At 45.2% G+C, this 12,073-nt stretch overlaps 1 protein-coding gene across 1 annotated transcript in view; it reads left to right on the plus strand.

Annotated features, from left to right (window-relative positions):
* PHTF1 (putative homeodomain transcription factor 1) overlaps positions 1-12,073 on the plus strand; it is a 322,940-nt gene that overhangs the window by 66,453 nt on the left and 244,414 nt on the right. Inside the window, exon 4 of the mRNA XM_082246092.1 lies at positions 11,969-12,038. Coding sequence (XP_082102218.1) covers positions 11,969-12,038 — 70 coding nt within the window. The remainder of the gene's footprint in view (positions 1-11,968; positions 12,039-12,073) is intronic.

The following is a 12,073-nucleotide window of genomic DNA, read 5'->3' on the forward strand; positions in this document are numbered from 1 at the left end:
AAAAAGCGGAGGTTGTTACGGCGCAGGCGGTCCTCCATATCGCCCAGCTTTGCAGCCTGCGCCCTCTGCTCATGCTGTAGGTCCCGGATGGCAGCGGGGAGGGGGAAGACATCATCCTCCACAGCGCTAATCCTCTGCTCCGCAGTCGTCACCCTCTGCCTAATTTTACTCACGTCTTCCTTAAGGAGCGAGAAGTCCACACGGAGGGTGTCTATCTGAGACGTCAGGGAGGCCTGGCACCCCTTAATAGCGTCCATGATCTGGCGCAACGTGGGCTCAACCGACCGTCCAGATGACTTGCCACTCGCCCCCCCCGGAAGGCCAGGGGAAGGCGGCAGTGCCGGCCACTCACCCCCCTCATCCGACCACGACAGGAGCGGGCTATTAGAGGCCTCCAGGCCCGGCGACCGCGGGTGGCCGCCATCTTGGGCCTGCTCCGGACGGTCCGAGCTGCAGCCTGCCGGGGACGGGGGCACATCCCTGCCGTACTTTACCATCTCTGCACAGGTCCGGGTGGTTCCAGGAGTAGAAGAGAGGCCGATCCAGGTAAGTATATCGGCGGATGGAGCAGGATTGCTGAAAGGATTAGTCAGTGGCAGCGGAGCTCTCTAGAAACGCTCCTCACATCCCGGAAGTCGGACACGCCCCCGACCATCGTGTTCTTAGTCACCTTTCTTACTAGGGCCCTTCTCCCCCAATTGCTCAGTTTGGCCAGATGACCAGTCCTGTTTGTGCCTAACGTCTTCCATTTGAGATTTATGGAGGCCACTGTGCTCTTGGGAGCCTTCAGTGCAGCAGTTTTTTTTTAACCTTCCCTAGATCTGTGCCTTGCAATAATCCTGTCTCTGAGCTCTGCAGGCAGTTCCTTTGACCCAGGGCCGGAGTGGGACTCCTTTTCAGCCCTGGAGTTTCATGCCTTAGACCGGCCCACTTTAGTTCACGACTGACTATATTAAAATAATGTAATTAAAACCTCAGAATATAAGTTTGCAATGGCGCACTGTTCTCTATAGCCTTGTAATTCATTGTATTTTTCAAAAAATATCATCATTTCCAATTCAGTGCAAATACAGTATCCTTCTCCGCCATGGATTCCCCCAGATCCTTCCCCCCTAGTATGTATGATGCATGCATATTCTTAGCCCCCAAGTGCATAACTTTACATTTATCAACATTAAACCTCATTTGCCACATAGTTTTTTTTAAATGCACAAAAATATCGGCCAATATCGGCCAAAGCCGATATTAAATGGCCAAAATATCGGTATCGGCAATAAAAAAACGATATCGGTCGATCACTAATTCATAGTGCTGCCAAAGCAGCCTATTCCATGTTTTAGCTTAGTATTAAAAATGAGATTAAACATTGCAGTGATATAAAGTGGGGAATTTTTGTAATCTGTTCTCCGGCTATAGCTCAAATAAAACCTCTACCCTGTACAAATTTCTAGAGAAATACACAGACATGCAACGATGTAGAATCCACAGATCACATTCAGTTAGGTTCAAGGACCTCAAAAGCACCTAAGCAGCGTCCATTGGAGGCTTTTTTCCAATTTTGCTTCAGTAGTTGCTTCTACTACCAAACCCTGCAACTGTGCTACAGTCAGAAATTAATTGACTTCACCTTAATCTGAATTTTATGTACAGTATTTCTAAGAATTATGCAAAAATCTAAGATTCATGCAAGCTCCCACATGGAATGCATGCTTCTTGTTACTTGTTCTTGTACTGTGCAGTTGTCTCAGGGACACCAAAATGAATGATGGCAACAAGAGGACCTTACAACTCAGGGGCAATATCTCCTCATTCAAGGCCATCCTTCACCTCACCCTCCATAAAATCCTAGTTAAAACTGCAAAAAAAAAAAAAAAAAATATCCCCTAAATACCTGTAGGGAAAAAAAAAAAATTAGCCAATTTACTTACCTTTCCCCCAGCTTCCTCCAAAGGTAGCTAATCAAGGAGGACATCATCTCCTTCAATTGAGGAATTTAAACCCTCTTCCGCTATGAATGCTGGGCCCCTACCTGTGTGTGCCTGATGTCACTGGTTGCTAGACACCAGGCGGATAGCAACCAGTTCAGGAATCACACAGTGTGCGTTAAATTCTGGGACACTGCTTTGTCCTGGAATAAAACTGCCTTCACTGTCATGCTAAATGACAACCCCCCAGATGTTGCGCCCGGTGCGGCCGAACCCCCTGCACCCAGTGCCGAGACAAGGTCATTCAGTGCCCAGGGCAAACATGGCAAGCTGTGCCCCCCACCCCATCTATAGATAAGGCTAATAATGGTAGAAGGTTTGTTTCAGGCAGTAGGGAGGCGATACAACGGCTCCTTACCTCCTGTCAAATGCTCTCTGAAGAGCAATCTGCATGATGGTTGCTTTTCAGAGACCAAAACACGTGTGAACAAGCCCTTAATTATTTATTTTTTACAAATGTTTTACATTATTTATATTGTTTTGAGAATTTATATGTACAGTGTATATATATATACTTTTTACATTTTTAACTGCCCGGTTGGGGGGCTTTTATGAAATATCAGGGCTCTAAACAGACCCCAGATGTTTCACTTTTGAAACACCATGTGGTTTGGTGCCTGTGTTAGCAGATGTGTGGTGTGCCATTACCAATAAATGGCACTGTCGCACGTCTATTAATGGACGATTTGTTTCTGTGTGTGTGTCAGGAAAGCCACAATCTTGTGACTGACATTCAAAGGTGAGAACTTTGCCTTATAGTGGGGTGACACCGGTGCGCTGCAGTTTGGTCACAGTGTGATTGTGTGTGCGTTTTACCTGGATTTTAGGTGCACTTCTATTGAATTCCATTACACAGTGCGTTTTCTGAAACCGCATCAAAGATGCAACATGCAGGACTTTGATGTACTTTCATGAAAACGCACTTTGTAATAGAGATTCAATAGAAGTCTACCTAAAATCCAGGTAAAACGCACACAATCACACTGTGACCAAACCGCAGTGCACAGGTTATTAGGGATAGGTATGGGGGGGGGGGGAATAGGTATAGGGGGGATAGGTATAGGGGGGTAGGTATGGGGGGGATAGGTATGGGGGATAGGTAAAGGGGGGGTAGGGATAGGGGGGATAGGGATAGGGGGGATAGGTATAGGGGGGATAGGTATGGGGGGGATGGGGGGAATAGGTATAGGGGGATAGGTAAAGGGGGGTAGGGATAGGGGGGATAGGGATAAGTGGGAATAGGTATAGGGAGGGATGGGGATAGGGATAGGGGGGGGATAGGGATAGGGGGGAGGAGGGCAGGTCTGGGTAATAAGGACATGTGTTAATGAAGAGCAGAGTGAAGGACTGTAGAGAAAGTGCTAAGGCTGCATTTTAGGACAGGACTGGGTCGGCTAAATGGCTGCTTAGATAGCCCAGAGTTGGGACCAGAGGCTGCAGGACATGCAGTGCAGATTTATGGAGTGGACAGCTGAAAGAAGATGGTGAAGGGTTAATGTGAACAGGACAGGAGAGAGGAGCAGTAGACTCAGTGCTGACTTACTATTGTGCAGGAAAGGTAGAGACACATGCTGCGGACAAAGTGAAAGTGACCAACTAGGAAGATTCAAGTGACCTGGCTGGGAAGAACAAGCTGACAGGGGGGAGGGGAGCTTGTAAAGAGTAGAGTGATAAACAGCAGAAGAAGAGATAAGGCAGAGGTGAAGTGGATGGAATGAACAAGTCCGGGGATCATACATTGTACAGTGACAGGAGGGAGAATGACATTCACCCCTGTCAGGCAGGAGAAGGCAGAAGCTCCTAGTGTGTCCCCCCTTCATCACACATATGGACACGTTCAGGGCAGATGATACTTGTAACTTTTGGCAGTACACCGGCCCTGCCTGCACCCCAAATGGACCAGCCCACCTGGAATTCTCCAGATGCTCCCGATTAGCCAATCCGGGCCTGCTTTGACCTCATGGCTTTTGCTCAGATACAGTATGCATTGTCAGCTGTGAGGCCTTTTATAGAGAGGTGTGTATCTTTCAAAATCATGTTCAATCAATTTAATTTACCACAGGTGCACTCCGATCAAGGTGAAAAAAATATCAGCAAATATCAAGGGAAATGGGAGGCACCTGAGCTAAATTTCAAGTGTTGTTGCAAAGGGCCAGACTACTTATGCCAATGTGATAGCTCGGTTTTTCCTTTTTCACACATTCACAAACATTTCTAAAATTCTGTTTTCAAGTTGTTAATCAGGGGTACTGAGTGTAGTTTCACCACTTACCGACCAGCCACGTAGACCTACGTAGCCTGAATTTAAGTGGTTGTACCGTGGTGATTCCTCTAGCTATAGGCATCACCCCTGTACCGTTTTTTACAGCCGGCGGTCGGCTTTCGGGCGGTAATAACCAATGCGGCTCGTGAGCTGCTTGATCATTACCCCAGCGAATGGGAGGGGATGTCCCCCCCCTCCCGCTGCCTTCCACGGCTCTGCCCGGGTCTCCTGTCCCATCGGGAGACCCGAGCAACCAGCCGGCGCGTCTGCCGGCTGGCTGGAGTCCCGATCAAAGCCGGATGTGGCTTCGATGGGGTCTCCGATGACGTAACCCGGAGGTTGGGTCCATGACGTCACATCCGGGTTACTCGGCTGTTAAAGGCGCCGGATTTAAAAAGTGAATGTATTCAAAAATGCTGTTTTCGGCGTTTTGAATACATGGAAGTGCAGTGGAGGGGTCTGGGGTCTTTTAGACCCTCGATCCCTCCATAAAGAGTACCTGTCACTGCATATTGCTGTCACAAGGGATGTTTACATTGCTTGTGACAGCAATAAAAGTGAACAATTTTTTTTTAAAAAAAAAACCTGTGCTAAATTTAAAAAAAAAAATTAAAATAAATAGGAAAAAAAAAACATTTTAGCCGCCCCCGTCGGCGTGAGCTTGCGCACGAAAGAAAACTTATACGGGAAGTCGCGCCGCAAATGAAATCGCTGTTCAAACCACACGTGTGAGGTATCACTGCAATTGCCAGAGCGAGAGCAATAGTTTAAAAAAAAAGAGCCACACTCTAACTCTAAACTGGTAACCGTTAAAAAATTTTAAAGCGTCGCCTATGGAGATTTTTATTGACCGCAGTTTGTCGCCATTCCGTGGGTGTGCGCAATTTTAAACTGTAACATGTTGTGTATCTATTTACTTGGTGTGACATCATTATTCATAATATACAAAAAAATGGTCTAACTTTACTGTTTAGTTTTTTTTAAATGCACTGAAATTTCAATTTTTCATAATTTTTCCAAAAAAAATGGCGTTTGAAAGACCGCTGGGCAAATACCACGTGACAAAAAATATTGCAATGACCGCCATTTTATTCTCCAGAGTCTTTGCTAAATAAATATATATAATGTTTGGGGGTTCTAAGTAGTTTTCTAGCAAAAAATACTGATTTTAACTTGTGAACAAAATGTGTCAAAAATGGGCTCAGTTCTTAAGTGGTAAATGAGCTAAAATGAATTTAAACAACCTTAGTATCAGGCTGCAACATAAAAAAATTTAAAAAAGTGAAGGGGGTCTGAATACTTTAAAAAATGCACTGTATATAGTGTTATAATGTATTTAGTGCGCTATATCTTTAAATATAAATCCACAAATGTATTAAGTGTTGAAATATAAACCATAGAAAATACAATACAAATATATCTCATAAATTCATGTGCACAATAATATTTAATAAATATACAGAATGAATAACCTTAAATTTAAAAAAAAGTCCATAATCATTAAACTCATGTTCATCCAGGTGCTTAGTCCTCCAAAATTATTATACAGTGATCCAGTGCATGTAAAAGTGCTCTTCCAACCAAGTAATACAAGTGTTGGCCTCTTACCAAATAGTGGAGATCTCAAATTGCAGAGATCGAAACAGCATTTGATATGTCTTCTAAATAGCCGATGCTTTCACCATCAGGTATCTCGTTAGCCAAATGCTATGCAATCAATGGGAAAAAGCTGCAGTGTCCCCACTTCTGGAATGTAGGTCACTTATGTACTCCACGTCCACACAACAGTTAGCCAAGCAAATTAAACAGAGAAGCCGCATAGTGTAATAGAGTTAAAAGAAATCACCTTTAATTAAAAGATTGCACTTACATGTATCCAGAAGTAAAATCGCAACAGTATACATCATGACCATCCATCCGGCTTGTGCAGAATGATGTCACACACACACATATATACAGTGGGTACGGAAAGTTTTCAGACCCCCTTAAATTTTTCACTCTTTGTTATATTGCAGCCATTTGCTAAAATCATTTAGGTTCATTCTTCTTCCTCATGAATGTACACATAGCACCCCATACTGACAGAAAAACACAGAATTGTTGACATTGTTGCAGATTTATTAAAAAAGAAAAACTGAAATATCACATGGTCCTAAGTATTCAGACCCTTTGCTCAGTATTTAGTAGAAGCCCCCTTTTGATCTAATACAGCCAGGAGTCTTTTTGGGAAAGATGCAACAAGTCTTTCACACCTGGATTTGGGGATCCTCTGCCATTCCTCCTTGCAGATCCTCTCCAGTTCTGTCAGGTTGGATGGTAAACGTTGGTGGACAGCCATTTTTAGGTCTCTCCAGAGATGCTCAATTGGGTTTAAGTCAGGGCTCTGGCTGGGCCATTCAAGAACAGTCACGGAGTTGTTGTGAAGCCACTCCTTCATTATTTTAGCTGTGTGCTTAGGGTCATTGTCTTGTTGGAAGGTAAACCTTCGGCCCAGTCTGAGGTCCAGAGCACTCTGGAGAAGGTTTTTGTCCAGGATATCCCTGTACTTGGCCGCATTCATCTTTCCCTCAATTGCAACCAGTCGTCCTGTCCCTGCAGCTGAAAAACACCCCCACAGCATGATGCTGCCACCACCATGCTTCACTGTTGGGACTGTATTGGACAGGTGATGAGCAGTGCCTGGTTTTCTGTGTTTTCTGTCAGTATGGGGTGCTATGTGTACATTCATGAGGAAGAAGAATGAACCTAAATGATTTTAGCAAATGGCTGCAATATAACAGAGTGAAAAATTTAAGGGGGTCTGAATACTTTCCGTACCCACTGTATATATATATATATTTATATATATATACACACACTGTATATTATTTATTTATTTATTATAGGTATTTTTATAGCATTGTCAATTTACACAGCGCTTTACATATATATTGTACGTTCATTAGTCCCTTACCACAAAGAACTGACAATCTAGGGTCCCTAACTCACATTCATGCATATACAGTGCATCCAGAAAGTATTGACAGCGCTTTACTTTTTCCACATTTTGTTATGTTACAGCCTTATTCTAAAATGGATTAAATTAATTATTTTCCTCAAAATTCTACATACAGTACTCCATAATGACAACATGAAAGAAGTTTGTTTAAAATCTTTGCAAATTTATAGAAAAAAAAAAGAAAAACTCACATGTACATAAGTATTCAAAGCCTTTGCAGTCACACTCAAAATTGAGCTCAGGTGCATCCTGTTTCCACTGATCATCCTTGTTTTCAACTTGATTGGAGTCCACCTGTGGTAAATTCCGTTGATTGGGCATGATATGAAAGGGCACACACCTGTCTATATAAGGTCACACAGTTACAGTGCATGTTAGAGCACAAACCAGGCCATGAAGTCTAAGGGATTGTCTGTAGACCTCCGAGACAGGATTGCATCAAGGCACAGATCTGGGGAAGGGTACAGAAAAAATTCTGCAGCATTGAAGGTCCCAATGAGCATAGTTGCTTCCATCACCTGTAAATGTAAGAAGTTTGGGACCACCAGGACCCTTCCTTTTTGCTGCCCGGCCAAACTGACATGTTATGGGTGGCTGGCTTGCATGAACACTGTGGTGGCTGGCTGGCTTGCAGGGACACTGTGGTGGCTGGCTGGGTTGGTGTCACCCTGTTATGGGTGGCTGGCTTGCAGGAACACTGTGGTGGCTTGCTGGCTTGCATGAACACTGTGGTGGCTGGCTGGCTTGGTGTCACCCTGTTATGGGTGGCTGGCTTGCAGGAACACTGTGGTGGCTGGCTGGCTTGGTGTCACCCTGTTATGGGTGGCTGGCTTGCAGGAACATTGTGGTGGCTGGGCAGCTGGCTGGCTTGGTGTCACCCTGTTATGGGTGGCTGGCTTGTAGGAACACTGTGGTAGATGGCTGGCTTGCAGGAATACTGTGGTGGCTGGCTGGCTTGGTGTCACCCTGTTATGGCTGGCTGGCTTGCAGGAACACTGTGGTGGCTGCCTGGGTTGGTGTCACCCTGTTATGGGTGGCTGGCTTGCAGGAACACTGTGGTGGCGGGCTGGCTTGGTGTCACCCTGTTATGGCTGGCTTGCTGGAACACTGTGGTGGGGTGGCTGGCTTGGGGTCTCCCTGTTGTGTGGGTGGCTGGCTTGGTGTCACTCACTCACCCTGGCCTGTTTTGTTGTTGTAGGTCGGATGGTTGGCACCCTATGGTGAGTGGCTAAGGCCAGGGCCTGTGGGTGGACGGATGGATGGATGACTGGCCCCGTGACCGGACCGGACTGCAGCTGGCTGTACACGAGGCTGTCTGAGGCGTGGGAGGCGGTCTTAAGGCAGAGAACGTGTGCAGCGCGCTGTGAAATGGCGTCACGTATGGGCCGCACAGGCGTGGGAGGCGGTGTTAGAAGGCAGAATGTGTGCACGCAACAAACGCAATGACGTCACAAAAACATTGGTAAATCCAAAGGTTGATTCCGATATATCGGGGAAAGTGCATATCGGCCCCCAATATATCGGTGTTGCCGATATTCGGTCGATCTTTAATGTTGATCCCTACGGACTAAGACTGGGATGCCATTAAAGTCCATGTGCGTGTAAAGGCAGGCATTCCAATACTTTTGACAAAATAGTGTGTGTGTGTGTGTGTGTGTGTATATATATATATATATATATATATATATATACAGTTGTGCTTATAAGTTTACATACCCTGGCAGAATTTATGATTTCTTGGCCATTTTTCAGAGAATATGAATGATAACACAAAAACTTTTCTTTCACTCATTTTTAGTGTTTTTCTGAAGCCATTTATTATAAGTCAACTGTGTTTATTCTTTTTAAATCATAATGACTACCTAAACTACCCAAAGGATCCTGATCAAAAGTTTACATACCCCAGTTCTTAATTCCGTGTATTGTCCCCTATAACATCAATGACAGCTTGAGGTCTTTTGTGGTATTTATGGATAAGGCTCTTTATCTTCTCAGATGGTAAAGCTGCCCATTCTTTCTGGCAAAAAGCCTCCAGTTTCTGTAAATTCTTGGGCTGTCTTGCATGAACTGCACGTTTGAGATCTCCCCAGAGTGGCTCAATGATATTGAGGTCAGGAGACTGAGATGGCCACTCCAGAACCTTCACTTTATTTTGCTGTAGCCAATGATAGGTCGACTTGGGTTTGTTTTCAGGATCAGTGTCATGTTGGAATGTCCAAGTACGTCCCATGCACAGCTTCCGGGCTGATGAATGCAAATTTTCCTCCTGTATTTTTTGATAACATACTGCATTCATTATGCCATCAATTCCTACCAAATTTTCTGTGCCTTTGTAGCTCACACATCCTCCGTGTTTCATAGTAGGAATGGTGTACCTTTCATCATAGGCCTTGTTGACTCCTCTCCAAATGTAGCGTTTTATGGTTGTGGCCAAAAAGCTTAATTTTGGTCTCATCACTCCAAATGACTCTGTACCAGAAGGTTTGAGGCTGGTCTCTGTGCTTGTTTGGCGTATTGTAAGCAGGATACTTTGTGACATTTCGGTTGTAATGGCTTTCTTCTGGCGACTCGACCATGCAGCCCATCTTTCTTGAAGTGCCTCCTTGTTGTGCATCTTGAAACAGCCACACAACATGTTTTCAGAGAGTCCTGTATTTCACCTGAAGTTATTTGTGGGTTTTTCTTTGCATCCCGAACAATTTTCCTGGCAGTTGTGGCTGAAATTTTAGTTGGTCTACCTGACCGTGGTTTGGTTTCAACAGAACCCCTCATTTTCCACTTCTTAATTAGAGTTAGAACACTGCTGATTGGCATTCTCAATTCCTTGGATATGTTTTATATCCTTTTCCTGTTTTATACAGTTCAACTACCTTTTCCCGCAGATCCTTTGACAATTCTTTTGCTTTCCCCATGACTCAGAATCCATTAACGTCAGTGCAGCACTGGATGAAAAATGCAAGGGTCTGTCAGGAGTCCAGAAACTCATTGATCTTTTATACACACTAATTACAAGCAAACAGATCACAGGTGAGGATGGTTACCTTTAATAGCCATTCAAACCCCTTTGTTTCAATTTGTGTGCATGTTATCAGGCCAAAATCACCAGGGTATGTAAACTTTTGATCAGGATCATTTGGGTAGTTTCTGTTCTCATTATGATTTAAAAAGAGTAAACACAGTTGATTGATAATAAATGGCTTCAGCCAAACACTAACCACGAGAAAAAGAAAGGTTTTTGTGTTATCATTCATATTCTTTGAAAAATGGCAAAAAATCATATATATATATATATATATATATATATATATATATATACAGGGCTCAAAATTTCAAGTCCTGAGCTACTAGCCAGGCCTTAAGAGTTACTCGCCACTTGTTGCCCTACCCAAACCCTACCCTGCTCTGCCCCTAAACACGGCCTCGTAAAATATCTCATAGAATTACACTGTTTTATTCAGAATTAAGTTACAAAAATAAATATTAACAACAACCGAGAGAGAGAGAGTTCAACAGAGAGAAAGAGGGGGTTTGACAGAGAGAGACAAGGGGGGGGGGTGGACAGAGAGAGGTGGTGATAGGGAGAGAGAGGGGGTGACAGGGAGAGAGAGGGGGTGACAGGGAGAGAGAGGGGGTGACAGGGAGAGAGAGGGGGGAGACAGGGAGAGAGAGGGGGCGGACACGGAGAGAGGCAAGGGGGGGTGACACAGAGGGAGAGAGAGAGGGGGTGACAAAGAGAGATAGAGAGGGGGTGACAGGGAGAGAGGGGGGGTGACAAAGAGAGATAGAGAGGGGGTGGCAGGGAGAGAGAGAGAAGGAAGGGGTGACACAGAGAGAGTGAGAGGGGGTGAGAGGGACAGAGGGGGTGACAGGGACAGACAGGGGAAGATGACAGGAACAGAGGGGGGTGACAGTGAGAGAAAGGAGGTGACGGGGATGAGAGGGACAGAGGGGGGGTGACAGGGACAGGGGGGGGTGACAGGGACAGAGGGGGGGAGGTAGAGGGGGGGTGACAGGGACAAAGGGGGGAAGATGACAGGGACAGGGGGGTGGTTGGTACAGGGACAGAGGGGGGGTGGTGACAGGGACAGGGGGGGTGACAGGGGGGGAGGTAGAGGGGGGTAAAGGGGGGGTGATGACAGGGACAGAAGGGGGTGATGACAGCGACAGAGGGGGGGGGGAGATGACAGGGACAGATGGGGGGTGACAGGGTAGGGAGGAGTAAGTCTGGGCACAGTGCTCATCTTACTCAGAGATGTTCACCATGTAGCTGCTGGCTGCTAATGAAACTTTCCCGCCCACACATCTCCTTCACATACAGCACGCACGGGCTGTACTGAGTGTGTGGGCGGGCACAGGGAGAGAGTGAGGGGCGGGAGAAGGCAGAGCAGATGCAGCCTCTCCCATTCCTGGAGGGGGGGGGGAGCTGCTCACTGGGCTATGAAACACACACACATAACCTCGTGACAGGAGGGGCAGGCTGAACAGAGGAGCTGCATATTACCCCTACAGTACAGCCCTGTTCTCTTTCTCGCCCTCCTCATCATTTCACTTGCAAAATGCGAGCAGGCGAGTAGAATTTTTGAGGGCTGTATATATATATATATATATATATATATATATATATATATATATTAGTTTACAGAAATATATCAGTATGATGTTGCATGAAATCAAATATTTTATGTTTTGAAGTCACAAAGTCTTTCTTTATCTATCTCTTAGGGTTTTAAGAACAAACCAAAGAAGATGGTTCATATAAAATCTGACTTGATTGATGTGGATCTGGTCAGAGGTAAGTAACATTATAGCACCGCTTCTTAACCTAAA

Source organism: Pelophylax lessonae (assembly GCF_965119305.1).
Source record: "Pelophylax lessonae genome assembly, chromosome: 2".
In the NCBI taxonomy this organism is placed as follows: domain Eukaryota; kingdom Metazoa; phylum Chordata; class Amphibia; order Anura; family Ranidae; genus Pelophylax; species Pelophylax lessonae.